The 25,996-nt window shown below is 48.2% G+C and overlaps 2 protein-coding genes and 1 long non-coding RNA gene across 3 annotated transcripts in view; 1 reads left to right on the top strand and 2 right to left on the bottom strand.

The window, feature by feature from the left end:
- Positions 1–10,485, top strand: part of LOC144947519 (uncharacterized) — a 543,474-nt gene extending 532,989 nt beyond the window's left edge. Inside the window, exon 3 of the long non-coding RNA XR_013640073.1 lies at positions 9,969–10,485. This is a non-coding gene — a long non-coding RNA (uncharacterized LOC144947519). The remainder of the gene's footprint in view (positions 1–9,968) is intronic.
- The window catches only part of LOC144947516 (E3 ubiquitin-protein ligase TRIM11-like), a 147,957-nt gene continuing 125,130 nt past the window's right edge, over positions 3,170–25,996 (bottom strand). The window contains exon 6 of the mRNA XM_078876734.1: positions 3,170–3,717. Within this exon, the coding sequence (XP_078732860.1) occupies positions 3,170–3,717 (548 nt within the window). The remainder of the gene's footprint in view (positions 3,718–25,996) is intronic.
- On the bottom strand, positions 14,296–14,862 carry LOC144947413 (E3 ubiquitin/ISG15 ligase TRIM25-like). Its single transcript, XM_078876664.1, has one exon. It carries the CDS (start codon positions 14,860–14,862, stop codon positions 14,296–14,298), a length of 567 nt encoding a protein of 188 aa, XP_078732790.1.

Raw genomic sequence — 25,996 nt, 5'->3', positions numbered from 1 at the left:
TCCCCGACTACATTCAGGACGCCGTTCGCCACGTCGCTGAGGCGCGGGAGGGGGCCCGAGTGGCTACTGCCAAAACCCAGGCCCGAAACGAACGTTGCGCTCGACGCTTGAAGGGGAAGTGCCCCTGGAAGGTGGGGGATATGGCTTGGCTGCATTGCCCGCAGGTGCGAGCAGGAACCTCCCCTAAACTGCATAAACCATGGCAGGGGCCTGTTAGGCTCATTGAGGTTCCTAACCCACAGACCGCGCGCGTTCGGTGCGGAGCTCGGCGCTGGTACGTCCATACGTCTCGCTTGAAACCATACGTGGCCCCTCGAACGGATGCGTCATCTCCTGATGTTGCCTTGCCGGTGTCTGTTGCTGCCGACGCACCCTTGCCTGTGCCTGTTGACCCTGCAAGAGTGCCTGTCGTGCCTTCTAAAGACAAACCGGCCGTGACACTGCAGGAGGCAGCGGACCCTGCTCGGGGTGGGCTTACTACGGCTGCGGGGACACCTGGCCCCGCCGCCCTTCCAACCCCACCACAGACACGATTGCGGGACACCCCGGACTCTGGTCCTTCGGGGGAATGGGACCTTGGCGTTGGCGGGCCTCCAATAGCGACAGGCGGTTTTGACCCTTTCGCTCCTAAAACCCCGTCGCGTTCTCAGTCTGCAGGGGGGCCGCCGCTCGTCCGGGACGGGCCGGCGACCCGCACGCGTTCGAAGTCCCTTTCTTTTCCTTGATTGTTGTTCTCGTTCTTGTTGTTATTGTTATATTCGTTGTATTCTCCGTTTTCCGTTCACGGCTGATGGTTGGGGGTCGCTCGCATTGCTTGTTTGTTTCAGCCGAGGACGGCTGGAATTTTCTCTACGGGGGAGGGTGGTGTAATGCGAGCGTAAACAGCCTCGCGAATATGACGTAACAGGTGGGAGGAGTTGGATCACGTGGGGAGAGGGTGTGCTTTTAAGAGCAGGAACCGGAAGAGGAGGGGGAGAGTGTGGGAATAAAGACAGGAGGAGGCCACGCAGGGCAGGAGGTGGAAAGTGGCGTGATCGCCACAGGTCGGGACTCGGCACCGTTGGCCAGCGGTGTCCGGGCACGGAGGAGACCAGGAGAGCAGCAGCGGGGCTGCATAGAGAGCAGCCGTGGGGCTGCAGGTCGGAGGCAGAGAGGCTGAGTGGAAAGCCAGCAGCGGGGCTGCATTGGGAGCCAGCAGCAAGTCTGCGGGAGCGACGGCAGCAGTGGGGCTGCCGAGCGGGAGACGGAGGAGACTCTGAGCGAGACGCCGTGCGGGCAAAGTTGTAAGAACCACAATAAAGGACAACGGAGACAGACCCAGTGCAAGAGTCCTTTATTACACATGTATAAATGTGTGTAAATAATATACGTTTGAAATATATATAAACATATATTAACATGTATGCACATTTTAAATAATTATGTTAATAATTTGCTATATATTCATATTATTTTTTATGTTAATTTTCTAGAAATATATTTCGAAATATATATTTACATATAAATTAATAGTTATACCTAAATATACTCATCTATAAAAATAAATAATGATTTAAATATAGTACAAAATATCAACATATTTTTTTATTTATATAAAACTATATATATTACGAAATATATTTATATGTAAATGTATATTTATATACATGAATACTAATACATATTTATATACATAAATATAAAGTTATATTTATATACATAAATATAAGCATCTTTAAAAAACATAATATACAGTGAATATGTACAAGTAAAAATATGTATTAGTGTGTAAATATTTTAATAATTGTTGCCCATAGCCGGAATTTGTGTGCGGCATGTTGACAAAAAGCCTGGGGACGACTTTTATTTTTCGATCCCAGTCCCTGTCACTGTGTGAAGTTCACGCGTGGTGGTGGTTGTTGTGGTGGTTGTGGTGGTAGTGGTTGTGGTGGTAGTGGTTGTGGTGGTGATGGTTGTTGTGGTGGTGATTGTTGTTGTGGTGGTTGTAATGGTGGTTGTTGTGGCGGTTGCGGTGCTGATGGTTCTTGTGGTGGTGGTTGTGATGGTTGTGGTGGTGGTTGTTGCTGCTCTTCCGCCTTCTCCTGGCGAGCACCAGGGCCACGTGGCGCCTCGTCGACTCGCCCTCGCGGGGAGTTCCCAGCAGCGTCAGTGGTGATCCCCTCCCCCCCAGAGTGCTGGGTCACAACAGCGTCAGTGGTGATCCCCCCCCCCCCCCCCACAGTGCTGGGTCTCAGCGAGGCTGCAGGTTGCCCCTCGGGGCCTCTGTTTTTGTTATCGCCAGCGCGGTGACGTGGTGACGTCACAGCGAGTCTGCAGGGTGCCCCGCAGGGCCTCTGTTTTTGTTGTCGCCAACACGTTGATGTGGTGACGTCACATCGACTCCCCCAGTGGCGGGAACCCAGAATGTCAGACTCTGTGTTTGTAGTGCTGGAGGAATCCGATGAGCTGTGAAGCTTTTTGTGTTCACAGATGGTGCAGTGGTGAGGGGCGGGCGTGGGGAGAGCGCGTGGGGGGAGAGTGGGAGGGGTGACATCGGACATTGTTGGCGCCTTTCGCGTTTGGCGCCATCTCTTTATTTGTTTATTAATTTGTAGATGTAATTTGCTTGGCAGTGGCTGTGTAGAGAATTTGGTCCTCGTGTTTAATTAATGAACAGCGTTGCGGGATGCAGTGAGCACGAATGACGCTGTACACAACTACATTGTTGTTGTTGTTGTTTGTATTCTGTATTTTTATTGTAGAATTGACGATACAAGCGTTACAATGCCACTGTCGTACGCGTACATTTATACTTTTTAAAAATTCATATTTTTGTTGTTGTTGTATCTCTCCCACAACCCATGACACCACCAGTGTATAAACACATCCCAGTTCACCATTGCTAATCACTGCACCCCTACACTACAGTCACACTCCTCTGGCGGGGTGAATACATCCATGCTGGCTTCACACACACACAGAGCGGTACTTATGTTATCACCCCCCCCCCCCCGCCATGAAGGTTGTGAGGATAGTTTACGCCCCCCCCCCGCCGTTGTGATGGAGAGCCACGCAGCCCCTAGCCACCGACAGCCACCAGCCAGTCACGGGCGTGGCGCGGCGCGTGACGAGGGTGGCGAGCGCCGTGTGTCGTGGCATCTGCCCTCTGTGCAGTTCACGTTCACCTCTCTCAGGACGCACCGCTCAGATCCACAATCCTCACTGAGTCACCATCATTACCCCACACCCACAGCCCAGGGTGTAGGGGCTGAGTTAAGGTTTGGTGAAACGAGTGCAACGGCGCCATGGAGTCGGCACTGTAAAACGACAGCAGCCCCGCGTCACAGTCCAGATGAATCCCGACTCTCTGCAGAGGCTCCGGCACCGACAGTGAGGTCTCTACACCGCCATGTTGCACTGAGAAGCTGTCGTCCAGTTTCCGTAGACACCAGGAGACGTCACTCCCTCCCAGGCCGCACGCATCACCAATCCCTATCCGTGGGATCGTCTCGTATGCAACTCCAACCCGACACCACGTCGCACTTCCCACGTCCACCTCCCAGTAGTGCTGACCCGACGAGAAGTTATCAGAGCACAGGGCTTGGTAATAGACATCAAAGCGGTGTGGGTGATGGGGGCGACGCTGGAGGACACCGCTCAGCGTCACCGTCCTGAGATCCGAGGAAATCTGGAGGTGGTCGTGGGCTGAGTTTGTGTCCAGAGTCGGTGAGCGTCCATCTGTGGTGAGGACAGCGATGACACCCACACTAATATTAGTTAGTATTAGTGTACACATACTAATATTAGTTAATATTAGTGTAATGAGAGAGTACACCGACGGACGCCGACCGGCTGGATAGGCTCCGCTGCATCAGTCATAAGCCAATCAGGAGAAGTGGGTTCATCTCGACCAAAGTTCATGGGCGGAGCTCTAGGGTGCTCGTGGAAACTATCGGGAAGGTTCTGGAGGGGGCGTGGCTGGAGGCGCGGTTTGGCTCCGTGTGAGAGGGATATAAGGGGAAGCAGTAAGAGGCTCGAGGTCAGTGTGGGAAGTCTGGAAGCAGGACAATGACTCGCCCCCTCGGAACGCCAGCGGCCACGTGGCGGTTCGAGGGTCGTCTCCTTTCGTGCCGCCGGCCAGCGGTGCACAGGAGCGAAGAGCGTGTGTGAGCCATGCGGGGGAAGGAGTCAACACACGCTGTGCAGAGAAGAAAAGAGCGGTTACCATCTGAGAAGAAGCGCGGAGCTGTACAGCCTCCATAGCAATAAATAAATAAAGAAAGACGCAAGTCAACATTCATCGTCGAAGTGTTTTATTACAACTGGTGCCAGAAGTGGTTCTTTGAACAGGAAAACGCGACGTACTTCAAGGATGTCCAAGCATCTCAAGAAAAAGAACCCACCTGCGCCATCTTCCAACGACGATGACGACTCGTTCACTCAAGACCTGCCGACCCCGGGTGCCATAGACCCGGTTACTGTAACCACAGCTGGCGTGACCATAGCGCCGAGGAAGGACGTTGGCGCAAAGCCTTCTTCGTCTCTGTGTGTGGACGACGGCTGGCGGCATGTTGCAGAGCAGATCAACTCTCTCCGCATGGTTCTACTCCACCTCGTGACGCTGGTCGCATCGTCTGCAGCGCCGGGACGGCCACAGGACGTGCCGCTTAGTGGTGACGAGCAGGGCTCTCTTCGGGGGGCCTCGGAGGGTCCCCTCGTGCAGTTCATGGCCGCCATTACGCCCGCGGAGGGGCCGTCCACCATTACGACTGCGGTGGACGCCATGTGGCGGGAGGCTGCCATCTTGGGCAGGGCTTCGGAGGCGCAGTCGGAGCCCGCCATTTCGCCGGAGCTGCGTGGCGCACTGCCGGGCGTGACGGAGCCTTCCGGTGATGGCGGAGTGTGGCGCAGTCATCGTCTTCCCCACATCAAGGAATTTGTTGTGGGCGGCGACTGGAGTGCTTTAACATGGCGTTTCGAGTCGGCATTCCGTTTGGTGCGGTGGACGGAAGAGGAGGCTTTGGGCGCTCTACCTACCCTTCTCGACGACGTGTCGCTTGCAGTATTCTGCTCTATTACTTTTGACAGGAAAAATACATTGATGGACACGTTTGCCGAGATGGCGGAAGTTTACGAGCCACCTTCAGACACTCAGCGGAAGTTTATGCATCGTAGGCGAGGGAGTAATGAATCTCCCCTTGCCTACCAGGGCGCTCTTTTGGCGCTCGCGATGGCCGCTTACCCTGACGCCAGTCCTGATGTGCTCGACCCTCTCATCTTGGGCAAGATGCTTGAGCTGGCGAATGACATGGGCATTACGTTGCCAGTGTGCGGTCATGAGCCGTTGACGTCCTGATGGGCCGCTCGATGCCTCAACGCGCAGGACAACTTGCAGCATTGGGCACAGATGGCTGCCTGGATGGGGGACCCGGCCTGAGATGGTGAACTGAAGGGATGGGTGCCATCGAAGGTCGTCCATATCCCAGACGACGTGGGGATCGGGGATCTGGCCAGACTCGTGTCGCGAGTGGTCCTGCAATTTGTGCGGGGCCGACGACGGGACTACTCGGCGGGCTGCGGTGACGTGTTTCGAGTGTGGATGCTTGGGCCACTTCGCACGGGATTGCCGGAGTCGCCCTGGTCCTCCACCGCCTCCCGCGGCTCCAGCTCCAGTGCCGGCTCCTCCATTGGCGGACCACATCCCCGGCCAGGCAAGTCGGCACGCATCAGACACCAGGCATCATTTGTCATCTCACGCATCTTTTGACGCACTTACTAATCCACCGCTCTGCGATTCAGAAAATGTCGTTAGGGATTCGCCGTTATCAATAACACAATGGAGAAAGTTGGCGCGACGCGTCATGGCCGCGATGACGGGATCCTCCACGGTGCCGGGTTCTATACAGAGGGTAGATGTTTGGGTGTTAGTGGACACTGGGGTGTCTGCCACTATTATCTCCGACGTAATTTTTCAACTCCTTTCTATTCCTATCTCACGGGTGTGGCTGGCCTTTGATGGTATGGGCATCGTCGGTCAGGTGGATGCCCATATTGCCCTGGGGAATGTCGCTGCGTCAGGGACGGTTTTGATTTCCAGGTCCTTGGCAGTGCCCTGCTTATTGGGCACAGACTTTCTTCGAAAGATGCCTGTTAAAATCGTTGTCGATCAGGGATGTCTAGAGTTGCCAGCAGGCTGTAAGATGTTTTTTTTGCCGTCCCCGCTCAGTCGTTCTCCGCCATGCGCTGCAGTGCAGGTGCTGGCAGATGTTACTGTTGAAATTCCTCCGGGCTCCCAAATTCCCGTTTCATTGTGAAATCGGAAACGTTTCGGCAATGTAGATGTGGCGGCGGGCATACTCTTATCCCCGTCGAACACCGATACTACGAGTCTTGCTCTTTTGGGGGCCCAAACGATTATCCATTCCGGACAGGCCCCGTTTTTGCAGGTTTTGAATGGGGGTCCGGAAGGGGTTTTGGTCCCGGCTGGTACAGTCTTGGCTCATGCCACTACTGCCTTTACAGACCACAATGGGAGCGAACCTGGTGGATTGGTGGGGGCGACTGATCCCAGTGCGTTGTCCGACGATCGTTGGATCGCGGAACTGTGGCGGGAGAATTCGTCGTTGGCCGATAATCAACGCGGCGCGCTATGGGCGTTGCTGTCCAACTACGCCGACGTTTTTAGCAAAGATGCCTTTGATTTGGGTCGCACGGCGCTCTTGTCCCACCACATTGATACCGGAGAGGCGAGCCCTATCTGACTGAATTCTCACTGGTTGAGCCCCACGGAGAGGGAACGGGTGCGGAGCGCGGTGGATGAGATGCTGGCCGCTGACATAATCTCGCCGTCTAGCAGCCCCTGGGGGCAACTGTTGTTCTTGTTAAGAAAAGGATGGTAACATCAGATTTTGTGTCGATTTTCGTAAGCTTAACAAGGTACCTGTGGCAGATGCGTACCCTCTGCCATGGATGGATGAATCCCTCGATGCGTTGTCGGGTGCGCAATACTTTTCCACTCTCGATCTCTCTTTCAGGTTCTGGCAGCTGCCCGTGGACGACTCGTTGAAGCCGAAAACCGCATTCCGCACGCCTCAGGGATTTTTCCAATTTAACTGTCTTCCCATGGGACTGAATGCCACTCCCGCCATATTCCAACACTTGATTGAGCTTGTTTTGGCTGGGTTGCAATGGGACACGTGCCTCATATATTTGGATGACATTATTGTGTTCAGTCGTACGTTTGAGGAACACCTTCAGCGGTTGCAGGTTGTTTTCGACAGGATGCGTTCCGCTAATCTCAAATTTAAACCTAAGAAATGTCATTTGTTGCAACGTCCCGTGCATTACTTAGGACACATTGTTAGCTCCGACGGTATCGCTACGGACAGCAATTATCATATTTTGCTACTGGCAAAGGAGGTTCCAATTGTGTAAATGCTTACCTCGAGCTCTCATACTCTGATGGTGCATTGTCTTTGAGTTGTGCGCCTTTTGGCGTCATCTGGTCCAACACCATGTGAGACTAGGCTCTAAGAAAAGCTGTCTCGGGTGTGGACCAATCAATTTCAAGGACAGTGCATATGTAGGACTCTTACTGACGCGACAACTTCTTTGTCTTTCTCGTTCCTTTTATTCCGTATATAGTTCACATCTCCGACAGCATCGCTCAATGTTCCTCCATACTCTTCAATGCACAATTCTCCATCAGCCCCACTCGATGTCCCTCCGTTCGCTCGCTCTGCTGCTTCGCTCGCTCTCTCTCTCTCTCCACCAAGGTCCGTTACTCTGCTGCTTCGTTACGCTGTACTCGCTCCGTCCTTGCTACTCTGTCCGTACTCTCTATATCCACTGCTATCGTATACTGTATTCTCCTTGTCCACTGCTACCTTATACTATACACTCTTATCCACTGCTACCTTATACTATACACTCTTATCCACTGCTACCTTATACTATACACTCTTGTCCACTGCTACCTTATACTATACACTCTTATCCACTACTACCTTATACTATACACTCTCGTCCCAGGCACCAACTCCAACGCTAACTCCAACTGCGACTCCAACACTAACAATGACTCCCGTCATCCCCCGCTTCGCTACTTGCCCCCAGGCCCCCAGCCTCATGTGATCCTGTTATCGTCGCCACCCCGGCGCCAGTCATCAGCCACTCACCCTCTCGACCAATCACCGGCCTGGGTCCTCAGTTACCCTTAACACCTGTGGCGTCTCTTAATGACCTCACTCCTTAATTGTATGTCCTCAGTTGCCCCCACTGTTCGCTGTACGCTTGCATCGCAACCAAACGCGTGGCGCGTGTCATTTCAAGTCCTACACATACATTATCAGAGTTGTGTTTTTTGTTTGCTTTGCGACCACAGGTATTGTGGTCAATGCAAACATGACTCCTTGTAAAAAAGGTGTCAGTTTTGTTGCCAGATAAAAAGGTAAAAAAACAATTATCATATTTTGTTACTGGCAAAGGAGGTTCCAATGGAGTATTAATGTACACAAACTAATATTCCTTAGTATTAGTGTACACAATCTAATATTCGCTAGAATAAATTTACACATACTGCTAATCACTTATGAATAATTAGTGAATGATAATAAATAACTATTAACTAATAATAATAGTACCACACTAACATGACCATGGGTGTGTGTGCAGTGGTAGCGAACAGTGGTGATGATTCCAGCACCACGATGTTAACGCTACTATTACAGCGTCTCTCTACAAACACGACGCCTGTAAAACAGCCACCACAGCCTCGCACACTCTCACATCCACACACAGACATTGTGTGTCACTCCACTGCTGAATGAGCGCCTCCCCGCGCCGTGCGCTTCCTGGGGGGAGGGGGTTATATGACCATACTTCACCACTCTCGTCGGTTGCGCGTTGGTGATTGTGAGGATCGTGAACGTAAAAGCGTAGAGGTGCAGTACAACAATGGTTCATGCTGCACTGTCCTCTGCTGGGGTGATGTGTAAATATTCGGCACGAGGGAGACAAAGGCGGCCGGGCGTGGTGTTGGCCACCAACCCCCTCGTGTGCCGTGCCGGCCGTCACGGCTACTCGCTCAGGCTGCACGGGGCAGCTTTGTCTTTGCAGGTACTGTATGTACAGTGTTTCATTCACCTGGTATGCAGTAGGTTGTGGGTTTGATCCCGACCTGGGCAATGCCTGCTGCTGCTGCTGTATATTTTGAGTCTATATTTCTGCATACGTCTCTATTTATATTTTTACTTTTCCCACGATTGTATCCAGAATGCACTGTCCGTGTTATGCATTGAGATGAGGAATCCAATCGTAACTTCTGCAGAGCAATGCAATATCCTGTTAGATAACATTATTGACAAATATCACGTACATTCTAAAATATGTTTTAAACCTCTTCCAGCGATGGGTGTAGTTGGTTCTCACACGCCTTGCAATACATAGCAACGTTTCTCACTCAGTCAAACTAAGATTTTGAATTATTATTTGTTTCTTTCGGTTAAGTCACGTCTAAAGATAAAATAATAAATTAAATTAAATAATAGAATACGACGTTTCGATTGCAACACAAGCAATCATCATCAGGTATAATGAAATAGCGACATAAAATCTAACCAGAAAACTATAGACAGACATATTAGCAGACAGATATCACCAAGATACATAGCGAGAGCAACACAGGTAACAGAGAGGGGTGATCGTCTCTGTGTGGTGGCCTTAAATAGACAGAGGGGGGGGCAGAGGCAGAGAGAGGGAGGAGGGTTAGATAAAAAATTAGCATATCAATGAGTGGTCAACAGACGTGGTGCTGCGAATGCGATGGCACGGCAAGCAAGCCTGAAAATCAGGAGAAGGACACACTAAAATTAAATAACCTAGTAAAATATCGAAATGTAATGTAATACAACACAGAGGGTCGGTCAACACACAATTAACGCATAGCCTGGTTGATTACGTATTTCAAAGATTGCTAAGTTAGAATTTAGGTGTGAACAATCTAAAGAGAGGACACAGACAGAGAAAACAAGTCGCCAGAGAGAGAGAAAAAAGATAAGCTTAAAACTTCCCCGTAGAAGTGGTTCAATCTTAATTTTAGAACTTTCGTGACTGCAGGAATTATTATTTGTTTCTTTCGGTTAAGTCACGTCTAAAGATAAAATAATAAATTAAATTAAATAATAGAATACGACGTTTCGATTGCAACACAAGCAATCATCATCAGGTATAATGAAATAGCGACATAAAATCTAACCAGAAAACTATAGACAGACATATTAGCAGACAGATATCACCAAGATACATAGCGAGAGCAACACAGGTAACAGAGAGGGGTGATCGTCTCTGTGTGGTGGCCTTAAATAGACAGAGGGGGGGGGCAGAGGCAGAGAGAGGGAGGAGGGTTAGAGAAAAAATTAGCATATCAATGAGTGGTCAACAGACGTGGTGCTGCGAATGCGATGGCACGGCAAGCAAGCCTGAAAATCAGGAGAAGGACACACTAAAATTAAATAACCTAGTAAAATATCGAAATGTAATGTAATACAACACAGAGGGTCGGTCAACACACAATTAACGCATAGCCTGGTTGATTACGTATTTCAAAGATTGCTAAGTTAGAATTTAGGTGTGAACAATCTAAAGAGAGGACACAGGCAGAGAAAACAAGTCGCCAGAGAGAGAGAAAAAAGATAAGCTTAAAACTTCCCCGTAGAAGTGGTTCAATCTTAATTTTAGAACTTTCGTGACTGCAGGAATTATTATTTGTTTCTTTCGGTTTAGTCACGTCTAAAGATAAAATAATAAATTAAATTAAATAATAGAATACGACGTTTCGATTGCAACACAAGCAATCATCATCAGGTATAATGAAATAGCGACATAAAATCTAACCAGAAAACTATAGACAGACATATTAGCAGACAGATATCACCAAGATACATAGCGAGAGCAACACAGGTAACAGAGAGGGGTGATCGTCTCTGTGTGGTGGCCTTAAATAGACAGAGGGGGGGGGCAGAGGCAGAGAGAGGGAGGAGGGTTAGAGAAAAAATTAGCATATCAATGAGTGGTCAACAGACGTGGTGCTGCGAATGCGATGGCACGGCAAGCAAGCCTGAAAATCAGGAGAAGGACACACTAAAATTAAATAACCTAGTAAAATATCGAAATGTAATGTAATACAACACAGAGGGTCGGTCAACACACAATTAACGCATAGCCTGGTTGATTACGTATTTCAAAGATTGCTAAGTTAGAATTTAGGTGTGAACAATCTAAAGAGAGGACACAGGCAGAGCAAACAAGTCGCCAGAGAGAGAGAAAAAAGATAAGCTTAAAACTTCCCCGTAGAAGTGGTTCAATCTTAATTTTAGAACTTTCGTGACTGCAGGAATTATTATTTGTTTCTTTCGGTTAAGTCACGTCTAAAGATAAAATAATAAATTAAATTAAATAATAGAATACGACGTTTCGATTGCAACACAAGCAATCATCATCAGGTATAATGAAATAGCGACATAAAATCTAACCAGAAAACTATAGACAGACATATTAGCAGACAGATATCACCAAGATACACTCATTGATATGCGTTAATTGTGTGTTGACCGACCCTCTGTGTTGTATTACATTACATTTCGATATTTTACTAGGTTATTTAATTTTAGTGTGTCCTTCTCCTGATTTTCAGGCTTGCTTGCCGTGCCATCGCATTCGCAGCACCACGTCTGTTGACCACTCATTGATATGCTAATTTTTTATCTAACCCTCCTCCCTCTCTCTGCCTCTGCCCCCCCCCCCCCTCTGTCTATTTAAGGCCACCACACAGAGACGATCACCCCTCTCTGTTACCTGTGTTGCTCTCGCTATGTATCTTGGTGATATCTGTCTGCTAATATGTCTGTCTATAGTTTTCTGGTTAGATTTTATGTCGCTATTTCATTATACCTGATGATGATTGCTTGTGTTGCAATCGAAACGTCGTATTCTATTATTTAATTTAATTTATTATTTTATCTTTAGACGTGACTTAACCGAAAGAAACAAATAATAATTCCTGCAGTCACGAAAGTTCTAAAATTAAGATTGAACCACTTCTACGGGGAAGTTTTAAGCTTATCTTTTTTCTCTCTCTCTGGCGACTTGTTTTCTCTGCCTGTGTCCTCTCTTTAGATTGTTCACACCTAAATTCTAACTTAGCAATCTTTGAAATACGTAATCAACCAGGCTATGCGTTAATTGTGTGTTGACCGACCCTCTGTGTTGTATTACATTACATTTCGATATTTTACTAGGTTATTTAATTTTAGTGTGTCCTTCTCCTGATTTTCAGGCTTGCTTGCCGTGCCATCGCATTCGCAGCACCACGTCTGTTGACCACTCATTGATATGCTAATTTTTTCTCTAACCCTCCTCCCTCTCTCTGCCTCTGCCCCCCCCCTCTGTCTATTTAAGGCCACCACACAGAGACGATCACCCCTCTCTGTTACCTGTGTTGCTCTCGCTATGTATCTTGGTGATATCTGTCTGCTAATATGTCTGTCTATAGTTTTCTGGTTAGATTTTATGTCGCTATTTCATTATACCTGATGATGATTGCTTGTGTTGCAATCGAAACGTCGTATTCTATTATTTAATTTAATTTATTATTTTATCTTTAGACGTGACTTAACCGAAAGAAACAAATAATAATTCCTGCAGTCACGAAAGTTCTAAAATTAAGATTGAACCACTTCTACGGGGAAGTTTTAAGCTTATCTTTTTTCTCTCTCTCTGGCGACTTGTTTTCTCTGCCTGTGTCCTCTCTTTAGATTGTTCACACCTAAATTCTAACTTAGCAATCTTTGAAATACGTAATCAACCAGGCTATGCGTTAATTGTGTGTTGACCGACCCTCTGTGTTGTATTACATTACATTTCGATATTTTACTAGGTTAATTAATTTTAGTGTGTCCTTCTCCTGATTTTCAGGCTTGCTTGCCGTGCCATCGCATTCGCAGCACCACGTCTGTTGACCACTCATTGATATGCTAATTTTTTCTCTAACCCTCCTCCCTCTCTCTGCCTCTGCCCCCCCCCCCTCTGTCTATTTAAGGCCACCACACAGAGACGATCACCCCTCTCTGTTACCTGTGTTGCTCTCGCTATGTATCTTGGTGATATCTGTCTGCTAATATGTCTGTCTATAGTTTTCTGGTTAGATTTTATGTCGCTATTTCATTATACCTGATGATGATTGCTTGTGTTGCAATCGAAACGTCGTATTCTATTATTTAATTTAATTTATTATTTTATCTTTAGACGTGACTTAACCGAAAGAAACAAATAATAATTCCTGCAGTCACGAAAGTTCTAAAATTAAGATTGAACCACTTCTACGGGGAAGTTTTAAGCTTATCTTTTTTTCTCTCTCTCTGGCGACTTGTTTTCTCTGCCTGTGTCCTCTCTTTAGATTGTTCACACCTAAATTCTAACTTAGCAATCTTTGAAATACGTAATCAACCAGGCTATGCGTTAATTGTGTGTTGACCGACCCTCTGTGTTGTATTACATTACATTTCGATATTTTACTAGGTTATTTAATTTTAGTGTGTCCTTCTCCTGATTTTCAGGCTTGCTTGCCGTGCCATCGCATTCGCAGCACCACGTCTGTTGACCACTCATTGATATGCTAATTTTTTCTCTAACCCTCCTCCCTCTCTCTGCCTCTGCCCCCCCCCCCCCTCTGTCTATTTAAGGCCACCACACAGAGACGATCACCCCTCTCTGTTACCTGTGTTGCTCTCGCTATGTATCTTGGTGATATCTGTCTGCTAATATGTCTGTCTATAGTTTTCTGGTTAGATTTTATGCCGCTATTTCATTATACCTGATGATGATTGCTTGTGTTGCAATCGAAACGTCGTATTCTATTATTTAATTTAATTTATTATTTTATCTTTAGACGTGACTTAACCGAAAGAAACAAATAATAATTCCTGCAGTCACGAAAGTTCTAAAATTAAGATAGATTTTGAATTCTCTCGCAAAATATTATTTAACGTGCTGTGAAATGTTGACTCGGCTGAGACGATCAACTCACTAAACTTGAGAATCCGGTTTAAACCATGGGCAGCCGACTAGATTCCAACTCAGAATAACAGCGTTACCATCTCAGCGTTCTGACTTCTGAGCCACCCTGCCACCTCGACCTGGGTCTCCCTGTAAAGGGGCGTTTGGTCTTATCAGGAGCTCACCTGGTCGAGGTGAGGGGTCACGACCTACAGATGTGAATCTCTCACCCTCCTGTAACAATGGGGATTACAACGGAACATGTCACTTCACCTGTCTTGTCTGTTGCGCTTTTTCCACTGTGATGAACCTGTGCCCAGAGTGGTCTCCTGCGACGTGGCAGACTGGGCAGACCGGGCTCTCATCTTGTTCACAGTAAAGAATGAGCTCCTGTCTGTGCTCCCGACACCTTCGCTGTTCCAGGTTCGCAATGGGAGCCACCAGGAGGTGTTTTCTCAACCTGGGATTCTCCAAGTGAGGCTTCAAGTGTCTCGCACAGTACGATGTCTCGCATCTCACGCAGGTCTTCACTGCAGGAGTCTGGCCATCCCTGCAGTTGTCACACACGACGGCCGTGGCCATCCTGTCTCCAACTCTGAGCTGCTCTGCCAGGTTGCCGAGGGCCACGTTCCTCCTCAGCTGGGGTCGCACAGGGAAGGTCGCTCGGCACTGCGGGCATCTGAAGCTGCTTGCCGTCTCCCAGGCGGCCTCCAGGCACCGGAAGCAGAACGAGTGTCCGCAGCTCAGCGTGGAGGGGCAGACGAACGTGCCCAGGCAGATGGAGCAGCACAGCTCACTCTCCATACTCTCACTGGGACTCGTGCTCGCCATGACCTATGGCTTCGCTCGGATGGCTCAGAGAGACGCTGGACCAGGACCTCTCCCTTATAGCGAAGGTGAAGAAGGAAGTAAAATCCTAAAAAATATTTGAATTGTCCTGACTTACATCACGAGACAATTCCTGGAATGTGAACCCGTGCCCCTCTGTGTGCAAACAGCAGCCTCACGGTGGCTAGGGGTTACTGTAAACACCTCGACACTTAAAGAAATGAGTGCTGTTGTAAATATAAATTAGAGAGACTCAGCTGCGATGGCTCATTTGTGAAATGAGTAAAGAGAGAGTAACTCATTATTCCACAGCTTAGGATGCGGTGTCTGTACCACTGGCACTGCCCTGCAAACCCATAAGATACCTGAGTTTGATTCCCACTCACGTCCATCGCCACCACTATTGGTAATTGTCTGAATCTGTACTGGGCCTCATCCCCTAGGTAAACTCAGCCACAAATGTTTACTTTGTGCGGTGTGTCATGAACATCGCCACTGAGAACGCAGAGGCGGCCAGGTGTGGTGCTGGCCACCCGCTCCATCGTGAGCTGATCCAACCTTCATAGGTGCTTGTTAACAACACTTGCCCCTACAGTCTGATGAGGCTATATCAATGATCTTCGTCTTTGTAGTGATGTATATGCATTTGTGTGTCTCTAGCATGTTTGTGAGTCTATCCGTAGTACTGTTTATTGCTTCTGCGTGTGTATAATCTGTGAGTGTGTATGTGAGTAGTCCTGTACAATATATACTTCTGTGTGTCTCCAGTCAGTGTGTGTTTCTTTGTGTAGTACTGTACATGCTTCTGTGTGTCTATAATATTGTGCCTCCCATGAAATACATCTCGAGGTAACAGAGTTGATATGTTTGCCGAGTAAGGAAGTAATAAGCTAAGGTATACGATGTTTAACATAATCGTGTATAAAGTGTGCAACAACAAAGTCAATTAACAAACAGACAACAACTATTTGAGACGACTGTTTTTATGGCGACATCATTTGAGTTATTCATACGCAATCTGAAAATAATGTCAATTCAGTCTTCAATGTATTATTCGTAGGTATACTATTGATATGTGGGGTCGTCCATGAATGACGTCACGCACCTGGGGGGGGGGGGTCAGACATTTGTGACGATGTGTGATGTGGGGGGGGGTTGAGAAATGTGACGTCACATCAAAATGCGCAACTTTAAATAAATATAGACAACATGTTTTACTTAATGAAATAGACTTTTTAATACATGTTTTCTTCTTCAACATCAGAGTGCAGCGCCACTTTACATACGCACTACAATGATAATAGTTTAAAGCGATTTGAAGCATGTGTTATATTTGTTTTGGGGGATGCAGAGCTTTTTGATGTCATATTTGAGGGGGGTCTGACTTTTCGGAACGCCGTGTGACGAAGAGGGGGGGGGGTAAAAAATCGTCTAAAATCGCGTGATGTCATTTATGGACGGCCCCTGTGTAGGTAAGTTCTTCCAGAAGTTGGTACCCCTGCAAGTTGTTAACGGTACATAAAGGATCCAGTGGACGTTATACCGGAGTTGTACTCTGAACCTGACCTGCACTGCACTAAACACTTGGCCTGGATGTATTTGGTCAGCTTATTGACTGTCATAAGTGTGGCCACGGTGCGTGAAATCGAAATAAAACCTTCCTCTAAAAGTTCACCAATGCGAGCCAAGAGGATCTCATAACGCCCACGCCTCTTCCAACATCTCCACTACCCGGCAAGATTGCCAATTTTTCAAAAATTATATTGGCACGTGGTCAATGAAATAATCAAACATTTGATCAATCATGTTGTTTTCAATATACTTTTTAATATTTTATATTTAATGTTTTTTGTCTTTTTACTATGATTTAAAAAATATATCTTATTGTTGGTTTTAATGTTCGGTAAATAACATTTAGTGTTTGCTGATCTCCAGTTGCCACGGTGAAAAGTGGGCTAGGTATTGCCCAATCCTGGCCAGCTGGCTCAACAAACTTAAAAAGCTAACGAACATAATAGAGGTACATATAGAGAGAAACATAGATACTTTTATAGATACATAGAGACTCTTAGAGGTATATAGAGAGTCATAGAGATACATAGAGAGTAATCGAGATACATAGAGAAAGACACATAGAGACTTATGTAGATACATAGAGACTCTTAGAGGTATATATATATAGGCTCATGGAGATGCATAGAGATAGAAACACAGAGACTCATAGAAATACATAGAGACTCATAGCGATAAATAGAGACTCATATAGAAGTCCAATTCTGGGCTGCTGGCCAAAATATCTAATCAACTAACTCACCGGTGGTGTGATCATTTTAACGACCGAGTTTAACACCAATATATAACGTGCTTCTCTCAGATTATGTAGAGCTTCTGCAGCTACAGTCGCTTGTAAATCGTGTGGTTTGCTTCAGGTGACTGCACTTTAATTACCCCGCTGCGACATCATAAACTGCCAAAGAATGGGCATTTTGGTCTCAATGGGTCATTTCCATGGATTCGCAATTCTGGCCCTGACTAATTTTTATATATTGATTATTTATTTCATTAAAATGGACGCCCGCTGCAAATGGGTCAGTTTGTAGCTTTCTTAATGGTTTTGCTTCTACTAATTATTATACTATATTGCTATTTTATTGTTACTTAGGTTAAATATGTATATACATATCTTAGTTGGGTTGGTTCTGTTGACCTTGAAGCGAGTATGGTTCGTAGTATAGTTTGCATATTTACTTGTTATACAGGGAGGAACAATGTTCCACACTGCCCACCAGGGATTAATTAGCTGTCTGTCTGACTGTCTGTATGTCTGTCGTGCATAAATAAATATATAATACACACAGCTCTTTGATTGGTGGAGACCTTACACACAGCTCTTTGATTGGTGGAGACTGCCGGGTACGGAGAGGGGAGGTGCCTAAGGGAGGAGGGTCAGGGGAGGGGCCTAAGGAAGGGGGGAGTCAGCGGAGGGGCCTGAGGGAGGGGGGTCAGGGGAGGGGCCTAAGGATATGGGGGGGGTGCTCAGGGGAGGGTCCTAACAGAAGGGGGGTCAGGGGAGGGGCCTAAGCGAAGGGGGGTCAGGGGAGGGGCCTGAGGATATGGGGGGGGGGGTGGTCAGTGGAGGGGCCTAAGGGGGGAGGGGCCTAAGGGAGGGGGGGGGCGATAGTTAAGGGGGCTGTCTGCCTGGCTACCTAAAGTCAAGTTATCTTGTATACATACAGGTAGGAACAACAGGTTCCACACTGCCCACCAGGGATTATTTGTCTGTCGTGCACGAATGCGCTGTCCAACCAAGTTCCTACCTGCCCACTCCGAAGGAACGTGTTTGATAGCGTGGCACCATGCAACACTTGATTTATGACTGCCTGCTCTGTTATTGACATGGCTTTTATGTCTTTCTATCTTATCTTAACGTAATTTATATAGCGCCTTAACCAGGGTGCTTGATTGAGAACCAAAAACGGTACACATGAATGTGTATTGACCGTGATTGTCACTGTGTGATGCTGGGCTTATGAAGCCACAGCGGATAATGTGTTGGCATTATGTGTAGCCCGCTTACTGCGCATAAAACCAGCCCTAGCGGGGCTTGGTTGAGCGCTAGTCAGCGCGGAGACACCACGTATAGTGTGCGGTGCGGGCTGCCAGTGAGGGAGCGAGAGGGAGTGTCAGCCAGCCAGGGTTACGTTGGGGCATGATACACTGGTTGACCTGCCGACACGTGACTGGATGATATTGGAGGGGGGCCACCGGTGGACGGGGGCCGCTGGGCAGTCACGTGGTATAAAATAGCTCTCGGGGAGCCTTCGGGAAAGAGCTCGAGAGATCAAGAAGCTGGGCGGGGCGAGGGGCGGAGCGTGAGGGGCGAGGGGCGGAGCGTGAGGGGCTCGGGGTTCTACGTGTTGCTAGTGATAAAGATCCACGTTGGGTAAGATAAGCCTCGAGCCACGCTGTCCGGGACCCAGCTTGTGGTCCGGGCCGGGATAGCGAACCGTGTCTAGTTCTGCCGTAGCGTGGATAGATGAGCATTCAACACCGAGGTGTAGGTTGTGTTATGTTATGTTGATTTATTGAATAAATAGTGTTGCTCCCAAGAAAACGTCTGCGACTGAGTTGGACTCACTACAAATGTAATAGAGGAGATGAGGGGAAGCAATGGGCAAATCTTTAATGCGTAAATTTGGTGAAAACCAAATTCATGACAGTAAATGAATTGATTGAATTCATGGGGGAATGAGTGATGGACATTTCATGATAATTTTGTCATGAGAATTTGCAGGGACCCATCGCGGCTCTCAGGCCACGCGGTGTTCCCAGCCCACAGCGAGGAGGCGGTGGAGGTTCAGCCGCACACGATTTATCTTTCTCTAGTGTACAGTACTGTATGTAGAGTATTGTGCAAACTATATTCTTTCTATTTATTTCATTCTATAAATTTGCCATACAATATGTATTAAACACGAGAAAATATTAATCATAGTTTACATTTAAAATACTTAATGTTTAATGTCTGGGTTTATCCCATGAAAGGAAATGAGAGGGATGTCGTATTATGAACCATGAACCAAACCCGAGTGTTCCCATTGTCGTTGAGTTTGCCTGATTTACCCGATGGAAGATATATTTTTATTGAACGTAACCTCCGCGAAAGGTAAAGTTTTGCTGTACGCGATGTGGCGACCAAGCAATAACTCTCGATACAAAGGTCAAAGTTCCTTCCTGATCAAACAAAAATGGAGGAAGTTCGTTGAGTTTATCGGTGTTTTACATCAACAATAAATGACGAACCTTTACAGTCTTGTGTAATATTTTACTGTGCGGTTTTCCCCTTCATTGCCAAATGTATTTTAATTGTTACCATCACGTGCAACTCAGCCTAGTTCAGTCCTAATTGCGAAGCCTTCCATGTATTTCAGTACACTACAAGTGGTAAACACCCATTGTTAACCAGTTTACTATATACAACATTTCAACTGGTTTGCTTGCCATCAATTTATTCATTTTTTTTGTCCAGTCATCGTCGTGAATAATATAAACGCGCATCAGTTCTGTCGCCACGTTTAAATAGAGGGAAGATTGAGGCATCATGCCACGATTGAGGCATTTCATGTCTGTAGACTCTTCATAAATTAAAGAGCTGAATGTATGCACTTGTTTTGGACATGCTTAATCTGCTGCTAGATATATACCTATTAAATCTGCGGCCAACTCTCACAACACTTGCATTGTAATAATTCGAGCAGCTCTACACGAACTGATTTCATCGCTCCATCTCCTTGGTCTATTTCTCTTGAATGCGATTCATTCCGAGGCTGCACCTTTGTGATCCATTTTTACAATCAGCCGTCAACACGTGGCATCATAAATCCATAAACTTAACTATTTTTTATTACCAAGTAAATTCCACCGAGCTATGTAGCTCTTTTCTGAACTGACCCTGGACCTCCTATTTGTCAACTCAGCCTCAAATGATGACCTGTTGTTGTGTGTAAAAATTACAAATAGGGAGACAAAGGCCGACGGGCATAGTGCTGGCCACCGAATCACTGGTGTATTGTGCCGGTCATCATAGGTGCTCGCCAATACCACTTGTCCCAACAGTCTCTTAATGCTATGAGGGGACCTTTGTCTTAGTCTTGTCTGACTGTAGTATGGGTTGGTGGGTGGGTGGCATTGTGGGCAAAGATTAGTGGTGATTATCTCTTAAACGAGGGCCTAATGCCATGTGTGAAACATCCACACTTGTGAGATGAACCTGGCCTGGTATTGCGTGACCCTCACATCCCCCATAGCCTTAAAATGTGCTCGCTTACAACAATGGCATCACCTGTCAATGAAGATTACACGTGTTTTGTATGTCTCTGTGTTTGCAAAAGCACGAATGCACACACCCATTCCATGTTGAGTTCGAAATTTGTAGCTCGCCCCGATCTAAATGGCGATGTTTGTCCAACTCCATTAATGAGTGATTGTACATGCGGGAGGGAACCCGAGTCCGCAGACACATCTCACGCGATGTAGCAGGTGGAGATTAATCCACTTGCTGTACTGCCATCTGCTGGCAAGCCAGGGTATGGTGACCTCAGTGCCCAGGGGGTCGGGAGTGATCCACCTGGATTACAGGGGATCGCTCCCTCCTCAATGGAATCCAGTGCTGGATTTCAGGCACGCATCACCACAGCCCGTTCTATGCAGGTACAGTACAGTAGGTTGTTGGAGGGCAAAAAAGAGCGTGGTTGGGAAATCTGTGAAGTTTATGAATGATTAAAAAAACAAAGGCTTTAGCTGGTGGAGAAAGAGAGCTGGTCGAAAGAGATCGGTAAAGTTGGGTATTTCTGCTATGGACGGAGCTATTCATCTACGAGCCACCCATTTCAACTCACGCATTTATTCTGAATAAATAATTTATAGTAATTACAGGCAATGCGGGTCGTGGGGGATGTTTGGCCATACTTCACCATGCTGACCAGTACGGGTTGGTGGTAGACATGGGATCTATAGACAGAGGTACATATTGCAGTACAACATTGGATTGTTCTGCTCTACCGTCTTCAACCCACATCAATGTCCAGCCTAGCAACCGAAAAATAGCTGACTGACAGAGGCAAGGCACTCATAGGGTCACTAGAAGGTTAAACGAACCCGCTTCATGTCCAACATCTGGCTACTTTGCAGCCTCAGCTATTTTTGAGTTTCACAAATAGTCGTGATCCACTACCCCCCCCCCCCAACTCCCTCAAAAGGCTTCCACTCAGGTGGGCTCCACCGAGTGATGCTGATCAAGATGGTGGTGAAGCCTCTTCAGTCTGTGCGCGTGTTCTACTGACAATGCGCTGCGCTTTACGGATTCTAATCATCTTCATCGTTTTCCAAAATAACTCAAAACATTCATAAATAACACCACTGTTAAAGAAAATGAATTCATACACATAAAACGCGACGTTTATAGCAATTGCCATTCTTCTTATATCCATTTGGTTTATGCTCTCAAGAAGACCCATTGCCTGAAACGTCAGCAGTTGTGCGTTTTTTATTATCTGGCTATTTTTTAGCAATGTTTTGTGAGTTGGTTATTTTGTGCACAACTGTCAACATAGTATCATCAAATAATAAGAATTCTAAACCTACAAGTTATATAGGTTTGTTTCACGTTGAGGACTGACAGCCAGCTTATAGCTTAATGTACCAGCGATCTTTGGAGACCAACTCGAAGTGGAAAGGTTCAGCAAACACTGGCACAAGGCTTAGCAAAGTTGAGCGTCTTATCTCTTGAACATCTACTGTGAAATTAGTTTAAGCACGAGTTATCATTTAATTGAGCACTCTAAACAAAAGCAAACAAATCACTTCTGGGTAGTCCTTGTATCTCTGCAACAGTGGCCAAGCGTCACTGCGTTGGTGGCAAGATGTATTTACACTTTTGGCGCCAAGAAAAGAGAAAGCGGCGAATGAGGCAACGTTGAAGACTTAAATCTCCGGAGATTGACTTCAATATTTGTACCTCATATTAGGAATCGCGGGAGCATTTAATTTTTGTTATTTTAAGCAGTGAAAATAAATTAATAAAGGTGTCCAGGTTTTATTTTTTCAGGGGTGGGGGGGGGGCGTTGCCCCCCGCCCCTCCCCCCTCCCCACCCAAACTAGGCCCACGCTTAAAGTGAACATCTCGCACCGTCACCGCTGGCCAAGAGACGCCGCATCAGCCCACACGGCCACAGATCACCACCACCACTACCACCACCACTACCACCACCACTACCACCAACAACACCACCAACACCACTACTACCACCAACACCACTACCAACACTACCACCGCCGCTAACACCACCACTAACATCACCAACACCAACACCACTAGTACGACCACCAACAACACCACTACCACCATCACTACCAACACCACTACCACTACCAACACCACTACCAACACCACTACGAACACCACTACCACCACCAACACCACCAACACTACCACCAACACCAACAATACCACGGCTACCACCAACACCACCACCGCTAACACCACCACCGCTATCACTACCACGACCGCCACCGCTACCACCACCACTACCTCCAACACCACCACCATCCCGCTCCATGCCCACCAACGGAGTGGAGCTGCCGAGTGCTCTGCTCCACTCAGCCCCCTGCCCCAAACCGCCACAGCTGCGCATTGTTGGAGTCGTGGTTTAGACTGCAGGGGGAATCCGATGAGCCGTGAAGCTATTTAATTTTTCACAGATGTCCAGTAGGGGCACGGGGTCACGGCAAGTTACAGCAGCAAAATATGTTTACACGCCGCGCCAGGTTCACATTTGAGGCTGAGTTGACCTAGGGGAGGCTCGGGACCAGTTCAGATAATCGTCACCGGTGTTGGCCGTGATCAAGAATCGAACCCGGGTCACACAGCGAGCTGATCGCTACACACAACACACACGGGGGCCTACGGTCTCTCTCTTACTCACCGCTTATGTACAGCCCTGTGTCTTGTCTGTGTAATGTAGTAACTCCACGGGAGACGACTTCACGGGTAACACACTCTTTATTTTATCAAACTTGGTTACAGGTGACTAACACCTACTTTGTATCTCGGGTGACAAACACCCACTTCGCTACTTGGCGACTAACGCCCACTGAGTTACTCGGATGACCCACATCCACTTAGTACTCGGGTGACAAACACCCACTTAGCTACTTGGCGACTAACGCCCACTGAGCTACTCGGATGACCCACATCCTCTTAGCTACTTGGCGACTAACGCCACTGAGCTACTCGGATGACCAACATCCACTTAGTACTCGGGTGACAAACACCCACTTAGCTACTTGGCGACTAACGCCCACTGAGCTACTCGGATGACCAACATCCACTTAGCTACTCGGCGACTAACGCCACTGAGCTACTCGGATGACCAACATCCACTTAGCTACTCGGCGACTAACGCCACTGAGCTACTCGGCTTCACTAGGTCTTCAGCTCCGTCTTCGGGTCTTCAACTGGGTAACTCTCCCCGAGTGCTCTCGCGCGTCCCCCTTTATACCCCACCTGCGGACGTCGCTGCGAGCACCCACTTATTCCGCGCCGCCTCGTCATCTGTCACTCCCGGCGCGCGCGTCCACACCACGCCCACAACGCGTGCCCAACCCCGCACCCCGCGCCGCCCCGTGATCCATCACTGTCACAGTCGGCGCACGTCAATACCACCACTACATCACCCCCTACCACATAGCTCGCAGCCGCCCCGGCTGCTACAAAAATTACAAACCCTCCCTGTGTGCCCCGTAACACAACACAACAACAAGAACAACAACTAAGCTAACAACACAACACGACGCGAACACCACCATCCGCAACCCTCAACCAATGCCACCGCGACAACAGAACAATATATACAAACCGGCGAGTGACAATAGCAATGTGTATACAAAAAAAATAAATGGAAAATTTTTTTTTCTTTCGACTCGTGCAGTGTCCCCTTTTCTTCCGAGCGTCCCTACAACGGGACATTATCCCGGCAGAGGGGAACACCGGGCGAGCTCGGTGTAGAGCACAAACAAAACCCGTCCTCATGAAAATTGTTGAGACCTAGCCCGAGTCCGCCTTGCCGGTCCGTCGTACGGCACCAGACGCGGTTGAACGTCCGGTGGTGCCGGCGGTTCAGGAAGACATCGGCCAGGCATCGAGGACTCGTGCGTGCCCCGGGGTTCAGGCTCTCGATGGTCAGCAGCCGTCAAGCCCGAGGCACCTGGGGGTGGGTCAGGTGGAGACACGTGAGGATCAGCCTGCGACACCTCCCTCCCCGAGTCGACGGTCACATCACACGCCCGGTCGTCACGGCACAGAACGGGGTCACACGGTGCCGCATAGGGCTTCAGTCGGGAGGGGTGCACATACCAACGGCGTTTCCCCCATTTAATCTGTATACTCTGGGGCCGTGCAACCCGCACAATTTCCACCGGTCCCCTCCAAGGTCTCAACAACTTGGGGGACGTAGCCAACGGTGCGTATGGACAATGCAGCCAGGCCTTATCGCCTGGTTTCCAATCATGCGTATGCACCCTCCGCTCATGCAATTTCTCGTTTGCAATTTGCCGCGACCGCGAATTCAACCTTGCCCCCTCCCGCGCTTCAGTCAATTTGGCGATATTAAATTTGATGTGGTCTGCCAATTTAGATTTTGCACGCGGCTGGGAAATCCCCAGTTGGACGTCCATGGCCGGATCGGCCTCCCGCCCATACATAAGAAAAAATGGGGAAAACCCTGTCGCCGCATGAGGGGCCATTCGATAGGCCGCGAGTACCCCCGGCACCTGTAAGTCCCAATCAACCTGATCGTCGCAGACCTGTTGGCACAACATAGACGTAATCGTTCTGTTCAGACGCTCAACCATCCCGTCAGTCTGCGGGTGGTAGGGGGAAGTACGCACTTTCTTTGTACCCAACAGGTCGCACACCTCGCGCAACAAAACGCTCGAAAAATTCTTCCCTTGATCCGTCAGCAAGCGTTCGGGGGCGCCCTTGTCCAACACATAACCCTGGACAAAGGCGTCCGCCACCGCCACAGCCGACTGGTTGGCGAGCGGCCATGCCATAGGCCATCGGGTGAAGTATTCCACGCCAACCAGCAGGAACCTATTTCCCCTTGGTGTAACCGGAAAGGGCCCCAAGATGTCCAACGCTACCAATTCGTTTATACGCGAAACCTGAATGGATTGCAGCGGTGGATTAGCCGCCAATGGTGGCGGTTTCCTTTTGGCGCACTCTACGCATCCCTTAAGAATATTCGCCACGTCGTTACCCATCCCCGGCCAATAATAGTCTCGCTGGATTAGGGCGAGCGTTTTGTGAAAACCCAGATGCATGAGCCGTTCATGAGCTGCCAGAACAATCCTACCCCGCATAGCAACAGGCACCACGAGCACGTGACGCCGGGACATGTTGTCCCACCTCATCAACAGGCCCTGTCTGCACACCCAGGAACCGACCCGCGCCTCCCCTTGTTCGGGAGCGCCAACTTTCCGACGCAGCGTAAGTAGGGAGCTGTCGGACATCTGGAGGCGGCCCCACTCAATGAGGGGCAACGACAACAGCAAATCCCTCCCCGTGGGGGCGTCCTCT

The sequence above is a fragment of the Lampetra fluviatilis genome, chromosome 45, assembly GCF_964198595.1.
Source record: "Lampetra fluviatilis chromosome 45, kcLamFluv1.1, whole genome shotgun sequence".
NCBI classification, from domain to species: domain Eukaryota; kingdom Metazoa; phylum Chordata; class Hyperoartia; order Petromyzontiformes; family Petromyzontidae; genus Lampetra; species Lampetra fluviatilis.
Note: the sequence above shows the minus strand (reverse complement) of the source record. Positions and strands in the feature narration are given on the sequence as shown.

Bases quoted from the DNA above. Each gene is read 5' to 3' on its own strand.
- LOC144947413 (XM_078876664.1), bottom strand. From the start codon at position 14,862: ATGGCGAGCACGAGTCCCAGTGAGAGTATGGAGAGTGAGCTGTGCTGC.